The sequence below is a fragment of the Diplotaxodon limnothrissa genome, linkage group LG3, assembly GCF_057381915.1.
Source record: "Diplotaxodon limnothrissa isolate DT_005_m linkage group LG3, D_limnothrissa_male_GT1.1, whole genome shotgun sequence".
NCBI classification, from domain to species: domain Eukaryota; kingdom Metazoa; phylum Chordata; class Actinopteri; order Cichliformes; family Cichlidae; genus Diplotaxodon; species Diplotaxodon limnothrissa.
In genome coordinates, this window is record NC_140598.1 from 53,283,230 (window position 1) to 53,306,494 (window position 23,265).

Here is a 23,265-nt window from a genome sequence, read left to right on the forward strand (position 1 = left end):
AGCCTGCAATATCCACCAGCAGCCGAACTTCAACGAGCGAGCGAGACTTAAAGTGGACTTTATTCAGCTCGTTTCCACCTGCATCATTTGTTTGCGCCACTTAGAAATAATCCTCATTTCTGGCATCCTGGACCCTGCTAGAGTCTTTCAGTTCATCCTTTCTCTGAAATCACAAAGTTTAAAAGATGGATGTAGCTCCTACAACTTCACCCACTCATTTCTGCTGCTGCCGTCCTTTTTCCCATGTGACGAGGAGGACGTCTGACTGAAACCACATGCTCACTGGCTAAAGTCGTTAGCTAATGAGTGTTTATGACAGGGACGCTACATGCATGCTTTATACTGGTCTAAACAAGCTTTTTTTCTCTTATTCTTCTTTTCTTCCTCTGATTGGTTGTCATAAGGAGCAAGTGGGTGGGGCTTTGCGCTCACTGACGTCCTACAGGTCCAATAATAGAAAAAAAAACACCGCTTAGAAGAGTGAAGTGTGAGCTTTTAGCTCATATGGATTATTTCTAGACTGTAATCTCATAACTTTAAATTAGGGCTGTCAATAGTAATGCAGAATTAATCTGTCGTCACGATTAACGCAATTAAAATTTTTTAACCCATCTGGAATGGAGAATGACTCAAAATCCCGGAAATGTCTGTCAACGCATTTCAAAAGTTCTGCACTCCAAATGGGTTAAATATGTTACAATTTTTATTTTATTTTTTAAATTTGAATCATGATGACGTGTTAAGGCGTGAACCTTGACAGCCCTAATTTAAACTCTTGCCATATAAATACAATCATACGTCACTGTAACAGTCTACAGTGTGTAGCAAATTAGACCACTTGTCTTAAAAACTAGAAAACATGTTAGAAATCCATCATAAGCTCTTTAAAACTAAATATAATAACAACTGATATTATTTATTATGCAAATACAACAATAACTTACAATTTTGAGGGGTTACTCTCAACTTCTCTAAGAACTCAGGAAATAATCCACCACCCAAATAAATTTTCTGTTCAGGATTTCATGTAAATAACTGTAATTTAGCATGCCGACTTAAATAATAAGTCATAATTTAATGTTAATAAACATTAAAGTCAATGGATGAAACATGTTTCTAATTATAGAAACATAATTATTTTGGCATTTACCAACACTGATGATTTAGGTCAGCTGTAGTATAAACGTTACACTGCGTGGTGGTCTAATAAATGAGCACTGTATAAATGTATACGACAGAAAATAAGGCATAGGTCCACTTTAAGTCACTGATGCCGCGAAATGATGGCAGTGCCGCTCACGGCAGAGTCATCTTTAACTGAAGTTCAGCTGCAGTTCCTCCTGCTTTAATGGACAATCGCCTGCTCTGATTTTCTCAGCTAATTCTTAGCATATTTTCCAACATGATCAAGTATTCCTTTAAACCTCCAGGCACAAGCACGGTTTAGCTAAACTGCTTGAAGTCTGGGTCGGTTGTATAATTTAGCAACGAGCTCACATTTTAAGTCTCAGAACCAAAAAAAGGGCATCTTTTTTTTTTTTTGCTACGAAATATCCGTAAAATGAAGCACCTGAAGGAGAGGAAACCAAAGTGCGGCTGTTTATGGTTGAGTTTTTTCTTTTTTTATCCTGGAACAGAGATGTCACTTTAAGCAGCACGTCTGAATTAAAGATGAGCTCAGAAGGTAAATAAAAAAGCAAACAAACAAACAAACAAAAAGAAACAAGAAAAACTCTCCAGGATGAGCTCCGAGCAGACAAACGGACAAAGACCAAGTAAAAGTTTGGTTCAGCTTCTTTCAAATATACATCTTAACTTGCACGCGCGCACACGCATACAGAGTCTTTCAAATATACCAGAAACCAACAAGAAGGACAACGACAACAACAAAAAGAATAAGAATCCCACACAGATTTAAAAAAAATAGCGAAAAGTTCTTTGTACACTTCGAACAACTAGTAACATGTTCTCACCCCTGACGTACAGCATTCACTCCCAGACGCAAGGTTGCAAGCTACAGCGAGTGCTTTATAAAAACGCATGGTCACAGTAGTTCAAATGAAATGGCTCCTTTTGTTTTTTTCTGAATAAATAAAACAGTTGTGACAAAACAAAAAAAAACAAAAAAACAACCTTCATTACAAAACAACCAGTGCAGGACTTCCACGTCTTCTGACTTATTATTTAAAAAGAACTACAGCAGCTGTTTGTTTTTTTTGCTCCCAGTTTGGAAATAATTTTTTTTTTTTTTTTAAAGAGACTCATGGGTGGAAAAACCTTTCCTGAGCCCATCAACGCACGGATACAGCCCACTGCACCACATTAGCGAACTGGAAATGAGAAAGCTCTTCGTAAAAACCAGAGGAAATCTTTAAAAGTCGTCGGTGCTTACAAACTCTTCTCGCTCTAAAAAACAAAACCACACTCTCCTCTCTTTAGGTTTGCGTCAGGTACGTGAGGATGCCTCCTCGCTGCCCTCTGACAAAGTCAAACTTCTCTTATGTACCGCGCTGACGTGATGTCGAGGGGTGGGGGCGGAGTCTGGAAGCAGGAGGAGTAAAAAACAAACAAACAAAAGTGGTTGAACCGAGAGGAAGAGCAGGACAGCAAAACTATGGACAAAGGACTCAATGTTTTTTTTCTCTCGGGGGAAGGAAGAGGAGGAGGAGGTACTCAGGGAGACAGGAGGAAGAAAGAAGGAATAGTTCTCCCAGAATTCATTGTGGCTGGTTGTTAGGAGAACAGTGAGGAGGGGTGGTTCAGAGAAAGAGAGACAAAAGGAAGGTCACTAAAGAGGAGGGGAAGGCGAGCAGCAATTAGATTTGAGATTTGTTCTGTCTCTCATCGTCTACTTTACAGAAGTTTTGTTGGTTTTTCTCCAGATGAACAGCTTCAGAACTTCTTGGGGCCCCAGGCCGATGCCTGCTTTGGGGCTACGCCTGTCCCGAACGTGGGGAAATCCTCGGCGCTGCTCATGTCGGGAGCCTGGAAGGAAAACACACGGTCTGATGGGCCCTTACTGCACAGACATCCCTCCAACAACAGGATCATGTCATTAAACTAAGACATCCCACCTTGTTCCCAGCCGCGTTCCAGGGAGCGTCCCGCACCACAAAGCCCTTAGCCGGACCCCCGCTGCTGTCGTCCCCTCCACCTGCTCCGCCTCCCCCTCCGTAGCGAGATGGAGGCTTCATGTAAGCTGCCAAAGTCTCTGTCTCCGTCACGCTGAGCAGCTGAGAGAGATGAACAGAAGGAAAACTGCTCCTGAAAACAGCCTTTGTTGATGAGTCAGAATGATTTTCATTTCCTGGCCGGGATCCTGTGGATCTACTTGTTACCCCGAAGGCATGTAAAGCAATATATTAAATTTAAAACATAGTTACAAAATAACAGAAACGTGATTGCAAATATACCACAAATCTCTTTATCTGGTACAATAACTCGCGAACCGCAACAGATAAAGTGTTTTTTGGGGGGATTTCTGTCACAATTTATTGGAAAAACACATTTTCATCGGTGGGTTTTAATTATGATTATTATACCTCAGAGTTCATTAATATCATGAATATTTCCTCAAATCCAACAAAAACAGATTTAAAAATACAGAAATGTAAAACAAGCAAAACAACCAGATTTAAATTTGGCTGATCTCCCCTTCAAAGTCGTCTCCTCTTGTACCTCTGTGCTGCTTTGAACCTTGCTGCTGTTCTTAGATCGCGTCCTGTTTCTGACTGCTAGCGCTTGACTGAGAAGCATGCTCGGTATGTTTAACCCTAGAACCGCCAAAGAGGTCATTTTGACCTCCTGTGATTTTAAAAATCATGCAACGCCGTTAAAGTAAAACCCAATCATCTCATATTTCATGACCTTTCCTAAAATGCGTTTGTTCATCACTGCTGAGGATGGAATTTTAGCCGCATGTGCAGGACGTGTGCTGTAACTGCATCTCTGTCTTATATTCAGTGAACTCACATATTCCTCCTCCAAGTTGAGCAGGTGATCGATGGCGTTATCAACCGTCTCAGGAAGGCCCGTCACCGTCACTTTGTCGGGCTCGTCCGACCCGGGCTGAGGGAACCGGATATCCACCTGAGAAACCAGAGGAGTGAAGATCAAACATTTCCTCGTTTAACTTCAAAACGAGCGATCTATGAATCGATCCAAACCAACCTTGAACTCCTCCATCAGCTTGCGGATGGCTTTGCCGCGGGCCCCGATAATGCGGGCGTGGGTCCTCGGGTCCAGGTGAACGTCTTGGCTCACCATCTCCTGCAGCTCAGCGACAAGCTGCTGGATGGCCTGGCGCGCCTCCTCCACGTTACGCTCGTACCCCGAGATTACGATCAGATCCTGGGAGGAAAAGGAAAGGATTTGAAGTGATCAATGGGAACGGTTCGGCACAGAGCCAGGAAAAGACAAAAAAGGGAAACGGACCTGCTGCTCGTCTCCTTTGTCGGGGAACTGGATGCTCACGTCGTGGTCTTTTCTGATCTGAGAGATGACGGCTCCTTTGCGGCCGATAATCTTGGGATGAAACTTTGGATCCACAGACATGGTGACCTTGAAACTACGCAGGGCCTGAGAGGAGACAGAGCCACTGTTTTCTTTCTTTTTTAAATACATGTTAAAGAATAAGAGATACTACACACGCTACACATTCACTGCTATCAGGAAATCATGACCCCTGTGGTAATCTCCTAACTTTAAGAATTAAACTTGTGCTTCCATTTTTTCCCCCTTTCAAAGTTTTTTAAAGAGGTTTGTCTAATCTGGATGGATGGCGTAATGATTGTGGATGATGAATAATCTGAAAATCTGTCGCTACGATCACGAGAAGCAAATGAAAAACTGAACTGTGATGATAAACATGACACAGTGTGTGCTTGTACCCTGTCCTCCTGCTCGGCCTGCAGTTCTTTCACCCTCTCCAGCAGCCCCTGTTTGGCTCGCTCCACGTTGGCTGCCAGGCCCGTCACCTTGATCACATCCAGCTGCTTCTCAGGCTGCGGCACCCAGATGTTCACCTACGTGCACAAAACCCCAAAGTTCACACGTTTGGAAAGCACGGGTATAGAAAGTCCCAGTAGATGGCACCAGAGAGCAGCAGCGTGTCGCCTTACCTCGTAGTCTTCCATCATCTTCCTGATTCCAATGCCCTTCTGGCCAATGATGTAGCGATGCAACTCATAAGACACCTCCACATCCTCTGTTATGGGCACCAACGCCTGAAGGAGGAGTCACAGAGCGTGTGCTCAGAGATATTAATGAACATTAAACAGCGTCACATCTCAGCTTAATGAAGATAGCGCCTACCAGCAGGGCTGCTTTAGCCAGCTCACATTTCTCTGCCCGCCCAGAGATTGTGATGATGTCACACTTGCGGGGCACAAACTCCGCCTCTGGACTGACCTCACCGTTCTCCTGTGGCGAAACCTCCTGAGCTGCAAGTTTACAATGAGAAAAACAGGGATTAAAAGTTTATATTTTGATATACAACTCTTAAACACTGATTTTTTTTTATACATGTAAAAGAATACGAAATACTACACATGCTACAGACTCACTGCCATCAATAGATTGTGATCTGGTGGAACTTGAAGGATTGAAGAATTACACTCTACCCGACTCTGCTAGGAACAGCTAATTTTGTTTGTGTTGCCATCAGGGAAAGTGCACAGTGCTGTGCGACTATGCAGCGTCAACAATCATAACACTGACTGACCGTTATTTCTCCCGTCTCTTCTTTGACATTTTAATTTCCCTTTATCAGCTGTTCTAAATGTTGATGCGGACAGATGAGCAGGTAGGGAGGAAACTTGAGAAAGGCCTGCTCATTTCTAACCTAGTGTGCTAAACTGCAACATAAACCCCTCTGCAGCGGCAACATCTTCACAGCAGCAGCAGGACGTAGCTGCGGGTGCACGTCGTGGGTCGTTTCTAACCTGCAGCGCTGTCGTCTCTCTCTGGGAACTTGATTTGCACCTCGTGCTCTCTGGTGATGTGCTGGATGCGGCAGCCTTTGGGGCCCATGACGGCGCGATGGTAGCGCTGAGGGATTGCCACCTCCACGGTCACCTGGGACTCCTGCTCGAGAGAGAGGAGGAGGAAAGAAGAAAACACAAAAGGTGAGCACACCGGGAGCAGGTTCGATTCCAATTATAAATAATGAGCTTATTGAAGCGTCCTTGAAATAACATCCATGTCTGTCCAAAGTAGAAAACTTGCAGCTACTTTTGACAGCATTTCTGTGACTTTCACACAGTCAGATTCTTATAAATCAGCTTTGACCTGAGTGCAGATAGCGACCGTTTGTCTCTACGTGATTTCCGTCTCTCACCAGATCCTCGATGATCTCCTGGATGCGTTTCTTTGCGGCCTCCACGCAGTCCTTCGCTCCCTTCAGCGTGACCCGCTGGCTGTTCGCTCCAGTGCGAGGGAAGCTCACAGCCACGCCGCCGTACTCCTCAGCCAGCTCCCGCAGCACCTGTCCTCTCCGACACACGAAGTGGCGGTGATGGCGAACGTCCACCACCATCCTGTCCTCCACCACGTCGTCCTGCAAAGGGAGACGGCGAGATTGTTGATTTGAAAAATCAAGAATCAAGACATGAATTAAATGGTGATGTTTTGTAGGACAAAGGTCGTCACCAGATTTTTGACCAGACTTTCCAGCTCCTTCTGGGCCTGACGTACGGCTTCTTCTTTCCCTACGATGGTGATCAGCTCCTGCTCTGTGTCGTCAGGCGACGGGAAGATGATCCGGGCGCCCGTCCGGTCTCGGACGCGGCGAATATTGGCCCCGCCCCGTCCGATTAAGAACTTGTGGTACTCTGGTTTGGCCTGCAGCTCAGCGGTGAAGTTGTTTACTTGCTGCGAAAGGCAGAGGACGGGAGGAGGATGTAAGTATTTAAACTTTTAGTCACCTCTTCTATTTATTCGCTCTTTCCTGCTCACCTTCTCTTCCGCCAGCTGCAGCAGCTGCTTCTTGGCTTTCTCCACCTCACCGACGGGCCCTCTGATCGTGACCTTGTCGGAGCCGGAGCCCTCAGAGGGGAAGTGGATGTGGACGCCGCCGCAGTCTTCCATGATGGAGCGCACGAGGCAGCCCTTTGAGCCAATCAGAGAGTTGTGCAGCTTGGCTGGGATGGTGACCTCTGCCTCTTTAATGTTGGCCTGGAGGGACGGAGAGGGACAGGCTGAGATTTTCATGCAGTTTAAAAACTGACGACAAAGACGAACATTTTAGAAGACGTAATTAATTCCCAACAGAGGAAACCAATAAATATTCAGTCCATCCACCTTCTGCTGCTCATCCAGGCTGGGGTTGCAGAGGGCAGGTCTGAGCAGGGAACCTCAGCCACCTCCTACAGCTCATCTGGGGCGATACGGTGGTGTTCCCAGGCCAGCCAAGAGATATAATATCTCCAGCTTCTTTTAACAAAGAAATCTTAACCCACTGTCATTTTTTCCTCTTTTTAATATTACTTTGGAGAATTTTGTACCCTTCTGTGGGATTGGAGAGATGATAAAAAAACAAGAGAAACCGGATTTTGGCTCAGAACCATATCTAATAGTTCATCTCTGCATATGTGGTTTCAAAAAGTCGAGCGGTGTAGGGAGAATTAAATTCTGCTTTTTAAGTCTAGAACTGCCATAATGGCAAAGATGCCGTTTATTTAAGAAGTTAAGTTTATATCGACTCTTTAAAATATAAAATAAGATTAAAGCCAGCAAGCAACCCGCTGATTTTCCTAATGCAAGTTAGGAGTGTTTTTTCAGGTTAACAACTCCACTGATCGTCTATGGATATGACTCTAATCAAAAGATTTAATAAACTATTCATCCAAGAAACAAAAAGAAAGTAGATTTTAAAAATCTATTTTCTTCAAAACTCTTCAAGCATCAACCAAAAGCAACCATGTCTCACCAGCTCTCTCTGGATGGCGAGGATTCGGTCTCTGGCCGCCTCGCAGTTGTTCTTCTTGCCCGTGATGACGATCATCTCCGAGTTACTGTTCTCCGTTGGCAGGTCGATCTTGGTGTTGGTCTCTTCGCGGATCTGGCAGTGCGAGCGTCTGCCGTTAGTTTTTGTCTTAAACGCTACATTCTGATCTAATAATTTTAGGAGTCAGATTTGGACAGAACCTGTAAAAAAAAATAAATCTCACCTTCTTAATGTTGGCGCCCCCTTTGCCAATTATGTTCTTGTGAAACTGCTTGAAGATGGGAACGGAGAGCGAGAAGCTATTTTCAATCTGCGAGAGAAAGAAACCTGTGTAAGGGCTGAGGACAGGGAGAGGCAAGACGACAAAAACAGAGGGTCGTACCAGGTCAGCGATGATTTTCTGGAGAAACTTGGCGCATTTCTCCACCTCATTTTTTGGACCTCTCAGCTGGACGATGTCGCTCTTTTGCGACGGGTCGGGGAAATTGATAATGACCTAGAAGGCAGCGAGATGATAATCACCAAATTACATTACAGCTGAGTCAAAACAAATCATTGAACGGTGATGACAAGGCCAGACAAACTCTCGGGTCACAGAGGACGTTCACCTCGGGAAACTTATCTCGAACTTCTTTGATTTTTTCTCCTTTCTGTCCGATGATTGTCCGGTGAAACTTCTGCTCCACGATCAGATCTTTGGTGCGCTCGTTTTCCTTGAAATGACAAAAACGTAAGAAATAAAGCTCTTTATGTCATCTGGCTCTATCAAACCAATGAACCTATGCTTTGAGTCCATTCTCACCATCCTCTGAACCATCTCCATGAGCTCTCTGCGTGCCAGCTGTACTCCTTTAGGATCTCCCTCGATCCGCACCAGGCCACTTCGCTCAGAATCCTGCGCGATTCGAACCGACACCTTGTACTGCTCCTTGATACGATTTACTGTAGTGATACAGGGAAAACAGCAGAAATGAAATAAGAGTGAAAACCTGACATCACCCACTCTCACACCGGCACACTCACACTGAAACACAACCTGAAGAATGTCCTGCTTCACTGCCCCTAATACTCTAAAGGAGACCATGATTTAAAAAACAAACATCAGGACAAGTATCCATCGGAGTATGAATGTGTGTCAGTGTTAGCTGGTAACCACTTAAAGCAGAGAAGAAAGTGCTTGTGTGAATGGGTGAATGTGGCATGTTGCATAAAGCGCTTTGAAGGATCCGGGAGAGCAAAAAGCGCTAAATAAGAATCAGTCCATAGAGAACTATTTCTCTTAAAATGTTTAGAAGAAAACGTGTCCAAAAGGTTTTGAAAGTTGGTTCTTTTTATCTACATGCAGTGTTTTGAGAGGGAGAAATGTTTCGTCATTCATCCAAGCCTGAAGTAGTAGAATAAACATAAGTTCAAGCTCCATAGAATTGTACTAACTCTGTTTTGTCTTATATAGTACATGTTTGCACGTTTTAATAAAATGCTGCAACCATTTCCTATTTATCTAACAAGATATAAAGAAATGAAGGATGGAAAAGATTTCTGCAGGACACTTTAGAAGCTAAATCCATGTTTCATAGCGTCTATCCACCTTCAGACGTTTCCAGGTCCAAACTCAAAACAACACCGTGGCATCGCTGAGAGTTAAAAAGTGTCTAAACTCTTTCATCTTTAATAAAATGATCAGTGTGGCTGCTCTACCAGGTGTAACAATTAAGTTTAACATCCACGAAAACAGGATTAATGAAGCTTAACAGAGTTAGAAGTTAGCAGGGAGTTAGCTCGCTAGTTTTCATATAAAGATGATATACCAGGTTCTGACTGAGGGATTTCTGTAAAACTAAAACGTACAGCTCTGCTATCACTTTGGACATAAATGAAGACAGAAAACTAAACAGCAGTGACTTTTGTGGGGTTACTGAAGTTGGGCTAGCTATAATGATGTGCTACGTGGTGGCTAGCTACACAGCTATGGTTAGGATAATATAAACACCTGAGCAAAGGGAAGTGGGAGGATGAACGCTAAATTTTTTTTCCTCTCAAAAAAATTAACATGAGGGTTCCTGATTGTTAGGGACAAATGCAAGGCAGGAAAAAGATGCTGAAAATTGACCAAACTTCAGAAAAACTGAGACGATCGATCATCAGCACGAGGTTGGTCATCAACATACTGCTGCGTGGTTTGGATTACTCGCTATGACAAAAATCCTGATCCTCAGCTTCATGTACTCATTCAAGTCTTCGTTAGCCTCAGAATGACTCTTTTCTGACCTGTTCAAACATCTGGTGGCAAACCATGGGCCGTAGTTACATCGCAAGGTTTTAAAAACTCAGCTTTTTCTGCTGCAGATGAATAGTGGTAATAAAAACTCAGAGAGGCCGACAGAGATCATTGACTATTTTTAGGGGCTTGTTCAGATTAAACAGAACAAGATACAAAGCATTAAAACATGTTAAAAACACAACAGCATTAATGGACGCAGTTTGGACCTGGAAGCAGGTCTCATACGTCATCACTTAACAGCCAGATAGGATTCATGCTCAAAGATGGAGCAGTTTTAAACCTGCTGGAGAACACTGATGTGCTGTAGGTAAGAGCCTGACATCTGTTATCAAAGACTAGCTCTCATGACGAAAATCAGGTCACTAACACCCGACTCATGACTCACAATCCAGTTCCCTGCTTTACAACACAAACACTTCAGGAAGTCTGAGATCAGCGACAGCCACATGACAACTTTTCAGTTTAAAAATCACTCAAAACCCTGAATTTGATGCTTTCCATTAAATATTCTACCCCAGGCAGCATTTGAATTATCTAAACTAAAAGCAACTAGAATGACTGACAGGAAAAATCTAAATACATCGATATGTGTGGATCAAATGATCTTTACCATTATATAAAACATGAAATAAAAGCACTTTTAAAAACATATTCTTTGTTAGTTTTGCAGGTAGGGAGACAAACTAATGAGGTGCAACAAGGGCTCCACCTGGGAGTATGACAGATTTGCTACAGTTTAGTTTTCAGGTCAGGGGTAAAGCGATCGACTCACTGTTGGCTCCGTTCTTTCCGATGAGGTGTCTGTGGAAACGCTGATCTATGTTGATTTCGGTGTAGTCCATCCTCACCAGCTGGACACCGGGTAAGAAAAAGGAGATTTGGATTTATAAATGTGAACCAACACTCAACCAATCAAACGTGATTCTCTCTTATCTCTCTTCGGGTCTACCGAACCATAAGTGTGTGCGGCTCTTCCAAAGCTTTGTCCAACACAGCAATATTTCTTTCAGTGACAGAAGACAATACACGTCATGTCTACCGTAGCTTTGTTGTGTTGGTGTACGTGTGTGTCTGCACTGACCAGGTCCTTGATGATCTCTTGTATCTGGGCCTGAGCCTGCTCCACCTCCTCCGTCGGCCCTTCAAGACTGATGCGCTCCTCGCCATCGGTAAACTCTATGTGAACCTACACACACAGACAGGAATAAAGGCAAGCCAGTTGGGACGTTTCCCCTTCTGTGTTGATTCTTCCATGCTGTAATTCATCTCAGCTGACGTCAAGTTTCTAAAATCAAGTGTCCTCCGCAGTCACTTTTCTCTGTCTGTGTTTTGTCCAGCATTTTTTGCTTTACTGGTCCCATTTTGCACAACAACTGCTGCCGTAACACAGCCTCCCCCCACAAAGCTTTCTGTCACGCTGCAGGAGCAGGATGTGAGACTTCTGTGTTATCTCTGGCTTTTACCTCAGATCACCCCACGCCTTCTTTGTTCTCCTTTCCTTACCCGTGGTAGCTGCTGTGTGATCCGCCCGATGTTCTGTCCTTTCTTGCCAATGATGAAGCGGTGCAGCCAGGCGGGGGCAGTCACCTCCACCACCATTACGCTCTTAGCCTGAACGGGTACAAAACATTAAAACCATGTTTGCACTGACAAATCACAGAAATAGTTTTTCTGCAATGGCTTAGTTGCAACTTAAAATAAAGGGGTTATATGGGGCTTTTCCTTCTTTCCATATTAAATATTTAAAATGAGATCAGTGTACATGCAAGTAATCCCTGTGAGCCAAAGCTCAGGCTTCAGACTACTCTACACGCTCAGTCTCCAATGCTTGTACCGAGCTGACTTCAGCTCACCACGGATTTCCTTTTATGGTCACGGAAGCTAAAGCAGCTTGTTTCAGACACAGGGTGAGGTGGAGTACGTATCCTGACCTGGTGGAGCCCAAAACCAAAGTTTAAAGGAAGACTTAAAACCAGATGTTGCTATATGACTTCTGGATTGGTCAACAAATCCATCATAAATGTTTGCCTCTAATATTGATAAACTACATATAGATTAATCATTGCCCAACTCTCCCAATTTCTTTCACTGTAAAGATGTGGATGTGATGTACTTGCTGAGGTTGTTAATCTTGCTGCTCTGAACTATTAAAAATAAATACATCTAAACATAAAGTCTCAAAAAAAAGGAAATCTAGGCCGTCTGAGTACCTCTTGGATGTACCCTGTAAATGCAACTTCAGGGACTTTTATTCCCTACATTTCTGCCATAACAAAAGCTAATTACATTAAGCAAAATGCAATCCCCATCTCTGTCCTTTAATTACAGTTTTCTCGTGTTCTCACCTTGGCGTAGACCTGTGTGAGTGCTGGTCCCAGTTTGTCAGGCTCCCCTCTGAGGATGATGGTTTCTGAGCTGGAGTCCAGAGGAGGCATCTCCACCGACACCCCCGTGGCCTCCAGGATCTCCTGCAGGGTGTTGCCCTTCGGACCTATGATGTACTTATGCTGAGACTTCTTCACCTCCACAGAGATAGTCGTGGTCTTCCGCTTCTGCGAGGAGGACATGGACAAGTGATAAGACAATCGTGGCGAGAGGATGTGGGTAAATCGAGAAGCTCGTTGAGGGATGGATGGAAACATAAGAGGAGACAGAAAGAAGAAAGAAATCAGGGAAGCAGGAAGGAGATGGGAAAAGTCAAGTAACAGAAAGACCGGACATAACCCTGGGGAAGGAGAAGGGAACAGAAGGAGGGTGACTGACAGATGAAAGTGGGAAGGCAGCAGAGAAAGTACATTTGTTTTTGCTAATCATATATATGCACTAAATGACATTAGCATTCTCATCCTGTTGTTCTCTGGGGAAATCCAATTTTCTCCCGTTATTATCTCCGGCTTGCCTATCATCGGAGCTCATCTGCTACAAACACGCAGTTCCTCTGCTTCACCCATCCATCTCACAGAGCTTCTTTAAAGTTGAGATAATGCACAAACTCTAAATAACATCCTTAAATACAGAAACACATTAAATCAAACACCTTTGGTACAGATTAGCTTTATGGTTCATGAGATGGAGCGAACAAGTAAAACAAGACTGGTGAAACAAAATAACCACACTGAGCTGCCTGCAGTCATGCGTGTCCTTCAGTAAAACCCTAAACTAAACCGCGCGCTGCTTTCCCACAGTGAGTCGTTCGGGGTAACAGAAACACCCGAGCGTCTAAAATGTCAATGCAAATTTAGCCCGGATGAAAAAACTGGCACAAACGACTGAAAAAAGCAAATAAAAATCATGCATGAAAATAACAAACACGAGACTCCCCTTTATTAAGTATGTGATCCTATTTTTATCATTTTCTTTGTTCTTTGTTTGGATTTCTGCAAAATCTTAAAGATTTGATTATATTCTGAGGACAAATGCAGCTGGAGTCGTTATTCCTGCTAAACTGCTTGCAAGTCCACTTGAAATCTAACGCACATGCATAGTTTGCATATTGTGATGTAAATTTTCTCTGGACAAGACACAAAGACGCACAGGACCAGTGTGATGACCGAACTTGCTTTACTCTGACCAAAAGGCCCCTGACATATACGGAAAGTCTTTATTTTATATTTTTGGCTTGATATTTTTGACTCTGTGTTTTTTTAAAAAACAACAACAACAACAACAACAACAACAACAACAAAACAACAACACGTCATCATGAGTACTGATGCAAATTAAGTATTTTAAGGTCAATGACACAAACAAGTGGACCACAAAAACAAAAAGAGGAAAAAGAAAGGCATTGATGGAGCAGACAGAATCGGATGATTTCCAATCAGCCACTCAGCTTCCCATATGTCCAATGAGCCAGTCATGAATTTGAAACACATGAACAGCAGCTCAGAGAAATAGTCACATGAACGCTCACAGCCACACGCTAGCATGCTGTCGGCATAGAAACGCTTCACTTTGAGCGCGTACACAAACAAAGGCATAACTGTGAAAACGTTTGTAACAGCACAACCAATGACACACTTAAACCCCCCCTCACCTAGGGCTGGGCCATATTATACCGTTCACGGTAATACCGGTATAACGTTATATCGCGATAGAATATGAGTAAAACGCGCATGCGCAGTGCCTTTGTTTTCATACGCACATGGCCGATTGTTGAGTGAAACAGATGAACCAGAATTGGTTTGTAAAAATGGTGCAACTTCAGTGATGTGGAACTGGTTTGGTGTTTATCCGTCAGATACACAACAAAGCACATTTTTTTGCAGAACATGCAAGCGGCCGTCGTTATTGTCGTATTTGTCGGACTAAGATGCTCTTAAATCTGGGAGTAATCTGGGTCCTAAACTCAGTACACTTCAGGTCAAACAAACACTGCAGCATCACTGAGAGTTAACTGTCTAAATTCTTTCATCTTTAATAAAACGATCAGCATTGCTGCTTTACCAGGTGTAACAATTCAGTTTAACTTCCAGGCATCCATGAAAACAAAATTTATTACATTTAACGGAGTTAGAAGTTAGCAGGAAGCTAGCGAAAGTTAGCTCGCTAGTTTCGCTAGTTACCTAAACATGATATAGCATGTTCTGACTGAGAGATTTCTGAAAAAAATCAAACGTACAGCTCTGCTATCACTTCCAACATAAATGAAGGCAGGAAACTAAACAGCAGTGACGTTTGTAGGGTTACTGAAGTTGGGCTAGCTGGTATATAATGATGTGCTACGTGATCGCTAGCGACACAGCTATGTTAGCATAACATAAACAGTGAAGCTGGAGGATGAACACTAAGGTTCCTCATGGTTAGAGACAAATGCAATCGCATGGCAGGATGCTGTAAACGGACCAAACGTCAGTCAGGAGAACAACTGAGATAATCCATCCACAATACAAGGCTAGTCATTAATATACTGCAACAACATGGGAATAGAGCAGCTGCCAGAGAATTCAACATCAATGAATCAATGGTACAGAAGTGGAGGAAGCAAGAAGAATGAGTTTAATAAAGTTTGATTTATCTGACTGCTTTGTTTAGCTCAATGTGCCTTATGGTCCAAAAAATACGTACTGCACACTACAGTTTAATGTTGCAAAGCACCTCTTTTTAACTTCAGTGGATATTATACATGGTTATGCTCAGGATATGTCAGCCCATTTCTACTGGAAATGCCTTTTGGTTAAACTTTCAGCAAGGAATTTGCATTTGCACTGTTACATTTTTATAAAGCTTTAATGTACATAAAAACCAGCTTCTTGTTTAAGTGAAAATTAATGGAAGGTTGTCTTTTTGCGCTAGTAATGTTGTGGAGTTGTATTTTGTCTCGCATCAATTATATCGTCAGTTATATCGTTATCGCAAATTTTCAAATGTATATCGTGATAAATATTTTTGGCCATATCGCCCTGCTCTACCCTCACCCCGCTTAACATGGATATTTTAAAGAAGCTGAATTTTTTATTTTAAAGAACCTGACATTTGTCCTTTTATATAAATCTGTTACACCTGCTTTTATTGGGTAAAGGTGGCTATACAGCAGCTCATTGCACATCTATAAAATACAGAAATAAAGAATAGATATATCAACTAATACAAACAATATTAAAAAAAGAAATGCTAAAAAGGCAGCATCATGGGTACAGAAAGGTCACAATTCTAGGGGGTACAATTTACAACCATACATGATCCCACCAAGCAGCAGACATCAGTGGAGGTCGTTTTCTGGCTCAATCGCTTCGGACAGTAATGGCCTTTAAGAAAATTTCCCTTTCTCTCTAAATTTGGTTAAAAGCAATCAGTGAAAACTGTTCAGGCCATTACAAAGATTGACTTTAATCCATCTTCAACGCTGACTTCCTTTATTCTGAACAATTTTCTATGGATCTGAGGTTTAAAGTTTGTCTAGTCAACAAATAATGCTACAAAACCTTTAAATTAGGCTTAAATTCAGCACACCCAGAGCACCTAGCTGTTATCTTTAACTCAAACACGTGTCTCTGTTTCTTCGAGTACCACATTTGACTGATGCTTTGGTAGTCAAATGTGATCAGACAGCCGCTCCACAAACACAGACTAGTATTACCAAGAAATAATACAATTGAAAAATACGAATTTAAATATGAAAATGTGTCGAGCCAACAAAGGTCTGGGTTTCGATCTGCTGATCGTCTGGGCAGTTTGAAAGGAGGAAGAGATGACCTTTGACCTTTTAACTCAATGTAAACATAACAGGGCATCTGATTTTTGGGGGATTTTTGACCTAAGAGGACTTAAAGTCGCTCATGTCCCATGTCTGCAGGATGGGGCATGAATAATCTCTGGAAAACAGTCCCACCTTGTCTTCGTAGATGGCTCGGATGCGGCTGACAGCCAGCGCGACCGCCTCCTTCTCGCCGGTGATGACGATCTCGTCCTTAGGCAGGCTGGACGGTGGGATGCTGATGCGGGCCCCTGTCTCAAGGCTCAGCTCCTGCACCAGCCTGTTGTGGGCTCCGGCGATGAAGGGGTGGAAGGCTTTCTCCAGGGACAGACGCTCCACCGCGCGCTTGTCCTGGTGAGTGGGTGAGGAAGAGCAGGAGAACGACGGCAGACAGAAGAGTCGATCAAACGTGACGTCATGGTGATGGTTCAACACGATTCAATATTGAATAGTAAGAAACAATTTAGTTCCTAATGCTACTGTTTGTGCATCTTTTCACATTGCGAGACCAATTAGTTTCAGTTGAGCAGAAATTAGTTATTAAAACAACCCCCACCCCCCTATCCACCCACCCATGTCTGACCTGCTCAGCAGAGATCAGCAGGATCTCATGGCGAGCCTTCTCAATTCCCTCCTTGGTGCCGGTGATGCGAATGTTGGCGCTGGGGTCGTCCGGGCGTGGAATAGCAATCTTGGTGGCAGTCTTCAGCTCCAGCTCCTGCAGCTTCTCACCGTTCTTCCCAATGACAAATCGATGGTGCTCCTTGGGGATGGCGACCGTTGCCGACGCCTAGAGGAGCAGGAGAAAGTTTTCAGGAGCAAGTAAGTTAGATTTGTAGTGTTTCCCAATGGAAATAAGCCTTCTTATTTATCAGGGTACAGCAACAGCCACAGAAATCCCTTTTAATTCTAATGTTGGTGGAGCTTTGTGCACATGTACAGAAAATACCTTTTTTTAATAGTCATCATCTACCAGGGAAAGTAACAGGATGACATAAAATTCCTACTATCAAAGTTTTCTTTAAACTTGGTAAAAAGCATTCGACCTTGAAAAGAGAACAGAGAGCCTCTGCACTTTTTTCAACCAGTAACTGCAGCTCAGTGCACCAACTGAAGTGGAAATCAGCATGTTTGCTGCTGAGGCACAAAGGCCACCCCTGGGAGCTGATGGTCATTTTCCGGCTCAACTTTTTGTCCTAAACTGGCCTGATAGGATTATTCCAGCCGCAGCCGGTATTTGCCCTCCGTGTGTGTCTTTGGATCACGTTTCAACATTACGCAGAGCGAAACAAAAACATTTTTTAGCCACCGGTTACACTGTTCTGATGTTTCTGCTTCACAGTGATTTTTGTTCAAAGATAGATGGCTGCGTATTCAAATTCTTTGCTGCGGGTTTAAGTTTATCTGAGTTTCAGAGGTTTCACTGTTTTTGCAAGTCACACAAGAATGAATAACAAATGTAAAGCCTGCACTGCACAAATAATGACAACAGACTGTCTTCTGATTGGTTGCCCCTCACAAACAAGAGGTTCGAACAGCAGGCAGATGGAACTCCTGTGCTCGCGGCCAACGCTGTGTACCTGAGATGACCATATTAAGGATATCCTGTCTCTTTAACTTCGTACAGAGCTGGGGTATTAAACATAAGGCCTGAAGGCCAGAATCGGCCCAGCAAAGACTTCAATCCGGCCCACTGGAAGGCTTCAGATAACAGGAGTACATCGATTTTGAACAAATGAAAAAATTTTCCCTTGCGGTATCAATAAAGTATCAAACTATTGTCTTAAGATTTGCAGATTTTCCTCCTGATAAAGTTTCCACCTGCAGCGTCATTCATTCCACACCAAAGAGTTTGGTAATAGGTGAACAATTAAATGACTGAAAAGTTCCACTTTTTCCAGCATCTACTAGAACTTTTTGTTTTTCTTGTATGTGTTATAAATACAGCACACTCTGGGCAATGAGCTAACAGAGTTTTACACATTTACAATGAGGAGGACCTCACACGTACTATTGAAATTATTCTTTTCTGTCTTTTTTCTTTAAAAAAAATTAAACGTAACCATCTCATATGTTGAGTTAAATCTCTTTATACTGACAGAAAGGGCAGTTACGCTGACCCACTATGTAAAATGACTTTAACATCCCTGTGTTAGAGCATTAATAACTTTTTGCTCACATTGATTACTTGTACACACTCTGACCAGCTTTTCAAACAGAAAGTAAAAAATTACATATATGTATATCCTCCCAATATTTTCCAAATCCAGATCACTTAATTATACTATGAGTAGTACGAGTGCATTTACCTGTGTCTGCAATCGAGCTACGATTTCTTTGCGAGCCTTCATCACGGAGTCCACTTTGCCAGTGACCATGATGGACAGGCCCTGGTCTTTGGCCAGAGACAGCTCGATGTGCGCTCCCGTTCGCTGCATGATGTCCAAGCACACTTTGGCCTCCTCGCCCTCCCCAAACTGGCTGTTGTCCTTGTAACGACGCTCCTCTAGGGGCACGTGGAACACCTGGGTACAGACGAGTTGAAAGTGTTTTTTTCTTGCTTGTTGTTCCCAGAACATGCATCTTTCATTAGACCAGCTCTACTGCAGCTAAAAGGCTTGAGGCTAAATTCAGTTACAGCCATCATCATTAAAAGAGCTGAGAAATGCATTCATTCACTTTTAACAGTCCCCACAGTGGGCTCCTCACCTGGGTGATGACAGAGGCTTTGATGGGTCTGATCTTGCTCCCCCATGCCGAAGGCGGCTCTCCAGCCTTCTCCCCTGGTGCTCCCTTCTCCGGCAGTGGAGGGAAGGCCTCCAGATAGGTAGGGATGTAGGCCTCATCCTCCGGGACGCAGCCTGGCCCGGAGAGATAAAGATAAAAATGGCAAGGAAGGAGTAAGAAAACAGTATGTGTAGGGAAGGATTGTTAACAACAAAGATACCAAACAACAATAAAAATAAGCCTGTGTCAAAAACACATAATGCACATATCAGAAAATCTAAACACATTAAACTTGGGCTAATAATTTGCTCACTAGTTTGGGCTCGTGAGGGGAAAACTCTAGCAAGAATAAAAATAAGTGGGAAGGTGCAGGTCGTTACCTGTGATCTCCTGGTCCTTGAGACCACTGCGATGCTCTGCAAAGCTTTCCGGGGTCAACACTGCCACTGAGCTCATGGTTCAAGACTTATTCCACTATTCCACTGAAACGGAAACATGGGAATATTGATTTTTTTTTTTTTTAAAGAAAAACAATAAATCAGAACCTTAGAGGAGGAAACGCACTGCTGTGTTTTCATGAAATCTCAGACCGATAAAGCACTAACTACGATCAAATTGCTTTCACATTGTTTCCCTCCCTGTGCTCTCTAGGACTGCTTAGAGAAGGCCCTGAAGAACCACACTCCCTCTGTGGCTCTGCCGCGTTGCACCGATGCTGCACGCTGCACCTGAGATGCTCCAATTAGCACTTAACAAGCGTCAGATAAACACACAGTGCTGCGAAGCCTCGGGGACGGGGTTATCACAGGTCAAACGCTCAGAGCTGTCCAAGACAACTGCTGCGGACATTCCTCGTGATGCACTATCACAGGTCAGATCTGCTCAGCTCGCATCACAACAGTGGGTCCCATAGGATTGTGAGTCCAAAACATAACCCACAGGACCTCCAAGATCTCTGCTAACTCAAGGTTCGAGGGGTTCATGCACAACTAGACTAAAAACATCTATTTATCTAGCAGCACATAAATAAAGACGCTGTTTTGGCGGGTCTTTAAAGTCGAGCTGCAGCCTGTCCTCTGCATTTAACACACACACAGTGGACAGCAAAGAGATGGCGATGAACTTAAGTGGCATAAAAAGAGCACTTCGTTCTTGCTACAAGTATTCTAAAATGTGTAATCAAAACCTTCAAAGAAGCTGTCAAATAATACTTATTTGGCCCTTGAGTTAATCCACTACATACAAGTCATTTTAAGTCATTTTAGCTCCTCTCACTTTGAGGCCATCCTCCATTTAAGCCACGTTTCTTCTGATTGGCTGCCCTTCATAAAAAGTTTTAAGCTTTCTGAAGACTCTCTGAGCTCACAGGGATTAGCTGCACATATGCTGCGACTTTGACCATGTTTAACATCAGCATCCTCTGCTGTCACAGTATATTTACACCCACAGCAGGCTAAAGCTACACCCCGACCACATGAGAAGGTGACAGCACCCCATTTCTGCTGCGATGTCCAGAAACTCAAGGACAAGCCTTCGAATGAGTTATAGAGATAGTCATACACTTTATGCAGTTTAAAGTATAAATATTAACATATTAAAGGAATGCAGTTTGAATTAGAAAGAATGTTAAAATGTAGTGTACTTCTATTGTAATCTGAGATCAAATGTTATTGAGGAGAAACATATCATTTCATTTATTTTCGCTGCAGCCATAAAGTTCTTTATGCGAGGGGGTGAGGACGTGGCAGGCACTGAACTCTGTAACTGTGCATTTTGGGAACACTGATACAGTCTTGTGATTAAGGGGAATTTTTATTTTATTTATGGCAACAGAGCAGTAAAATAAAAATCAGTGAATACTACAAGCACACATTTATGAGTCCAATTAGCAGCTGAGGAAGTTAATCTTACAACTTTTGTTGAGTTGTTTTAAGACAGTTTTTGTTTTGTTTTTTATCTTTCCGATAAAAATGTAAGTGATTGGTTTTTTTTTATTGTTTTATTATCTAACATCTATGAAGCTCTCCAGTCGAGCTTTCTCTCCTTAAACGTGACTGTGTGCTCTCAGGGATGCCATATGAACCAAGCTCTTCAAGTCCACCCGCATTGCAAATGATCCAGCAGTTGTACCCTCTAAAGACAAAGCTGTGGAGGACGTGATCATTCAGAAGTAGTATTGTCTGCCAGAACTGTAGAAAGAGAGCCCAGGCTTACCTGCAAAAGGTCAATTGCCAGAGAGTCCGTCCAGTTAGCGGCTACCGTAGGCGCTTCAGTGTGAGTGTGTGTTTCAGCTCCTGGATGCACAGGAAGGAAAATAAAAAGAAAGAGTAAAAGTGAACAAAGGTAAATCAAACAGCTCTACAGCACGGAGGCTGGGTAAACACCCACACTGCACTGCACCTTATACCGTCTCGAGCTGATTCACTCTCCTCCTCAATTCCCTCCCTCTCCTCTGCTCTCTAACAATCCTCCCTCTGAGATTTCACAAATTCAACAGCTAAGGAAACCTGAGAGCAAACGCTTCCAAACACCACATGTGACAAAAAATAAATAAAAAAATAGATGTCCCACTACTTTTTTTTTTTTGCCCTGTAAGCAAAGCTGCAGTGTCTCTTGAAAGTGTGTTTAATAGCTTTAGTCCAACAGCAACCAGCTGGTCAGATACAGGAGCAGTGCCATTTTAAATGTCATATTTCAGGATCATATTTGTGCGGGATGGAACAAGCTAAAAGAGCAATTACAGCATAATACCATTTTAACACTGACGTTACTTAAGGGGAAATAAAAGGGATACTTAAGTGGCAGTGGGGTCTTAAGATACCCTCAGACTTTACACAGTGGGAGCAAACATAAAAACAATCTTTTGAAGAGCTTATAAATAATGGACGTGCAGCACTCTTACAGATAAAACTATCCGAGACACAGTAATGTAAGCAGCTGAAATTAGCTCCTCGCTAAATGCGTCTTTACACATTAATGAAGCAGCAATAATTAATGGAGTTACAATGTAATGTAACCGTCTAGGGTCATTTAACTTCAGGTACATTTTGGAGCTATTACACAAGTGTTTTTTTTTACCACAGTGAACGTTTTAAAAGCGGGACCTTTGGCAGTAGATGCGCTTTCCGTTATGGTGGTGGCGGTGCTTCGCAGCACGCAGAGGGTTGTGGGGGTTAAACGGGCTCCCACTGTGGGTCACCACCTGCTTCCACGATGTTAGTTTGCTAACATTAGGCGAGAAAACTAGAAACAAACGGAGGAAATAGGAGCACCGTTATAACTATCAGTTGCAGCAGCTAAATAAAAAAGGCAGCCGTACACGGTGCTAGCTAACAGCTTCGCTAAACGCACCTTTCTCCAGCCGACTGATGTATTTCTTGCTAGCTTGAGGACGCACTGCACGGCTGGTCCTAACTAACTAACATCGGTTAAAAGCAAACTAAAGGTCTCAAAATATTAGTAAGCACTTTCGCTGAGCTAACACGCATCGCTTCGCGCCGACCTCAGCCAGACATGATTAGGCGCAAGGACTTTCTGATAATCGGCTAAAAAACAAGCCAGGCGGACGGATAACCAGCTCCAGCACGCTAGCTCTCGGGACGCTAAGCTTGCTATCCCCGGCTGCTTGTCGCTTGCAGGCGAACCGACTCTATCGCCACCGTAACTACACTTTAACTCCCCCAATGCATTCATATGTGCATTAAAAAGTAAAGATAAAATAAACCTAGAAATCCTACCTTTCAAAGAGAAAATCTACCAGAGGGTGTGTGTTTGACAGGTGATGGTGTAAACACAGATGTGATTGGTCTAGGAGCATTTCCTCTGCCGGCGGAGTGATACCAACCAAGCGCTGCGACTCAACGAGTATAAAGGAAATGCCGCAGTATCTTTGAGCGGCACGAGCATCCCAGTTAAATAGGTCCTCGTGAAATTAGACTCACTTAGCTCATTTGACTGTGAAATTTAACCGCATGATATTTGCATATAGTTTTCTGATTGGTTAAAAGTAATTTAAAAAAATGTTTGTATGTTATTAGCCATTGCAGCTTCTCACGTCCATCAAACTGACCGGCTCTACTTCTCATTCATAATGGCTAGCATGCTTTTCAGGAGTCA

General features: G+C 43.2%; 1 protein-coding gene across 1 annotated transcript; it reads right to left on the reverse strand.

The window, feature by feature from the left end:
• Positions 1–2,203: 2,203 nt before the first annotated feature.
• Positions 2,204–22,945, reverse strand: hdlbpb (high density lipoprotein binding protein b). The gene is made up of 28 exons (XM_085349562.1): positions 22,887–22,945; positions 21,364–21,443; positions 19,530–19,631; positions 19,132–19,283; positions 18,732–18,947; positions 17,006–17,212; positions 16,558–16,773; positions 12,572–12,778; positions 11,730–11,837; positions 11,308–11,412; positions 10,999–11,077; positions 8,748–8,887; positions 8,554–8,658; positions 8,328–8,441; positions 8,169–8,255; positions 7,928–8,059; positions 6,955–7,173; positions 6,649–6,870; positions 6,338–6,556; positions 5,943–6,084; positions 5,314–5,441; positions 5,121–5,225; positions 4,890–5,024; positions 4,435–4,578; positions 4,171–4,350; positions 3,973–4,089; positions 3,075–3,233; positions 2,204–2,985 (listed from the first exon to the last, which is right to left on the reverse strand). The coding sequence occupies exons 3-28, from the start codon at positions 19,603–19,605 to the stop codon at positions 2,893–2,895; spliced, it is 3,807 nt and encodes a 1,268-aa protein (XP_085205688.1). The 5' UTR covers positions 19,606–19,631; positions 21,364–21,443; positions 22,887–22,945; the 3' UTR covers positions 2,204–2,892.
• Between the last annotated feature and the right edge of the window lie 320 nt (positions 22,946–23,265).

What these genes read in the sequence shown, in the direction of transcription:
- hdlbpb (XM_085349562.1), bottom strand. Translation starts at nt 19,605, where the DNA reads ATGAGCTCAGTGGCAGTGTTGACCCCGGAAAGCTTTGCAGAGCATCGC. An exon ending in AGATGATGGAAGACTACGAG is followed by an intron (nt 5,025 to 5,120) that starts GTAAGGCGACAC and finishes TTGTGCACGTAG; the next exon opens with GTGAACATCTGGGTGCCGCA. An exon ending in AGGCCGAGCAGGAGGACAGG is followed by an intron (nt 4,579 to 4,889) that starts GTACAAGCACAC and finishes GTCTCCTCTCAG; the next exon opens with GCCCTGCGTAGTTTCAAGGT.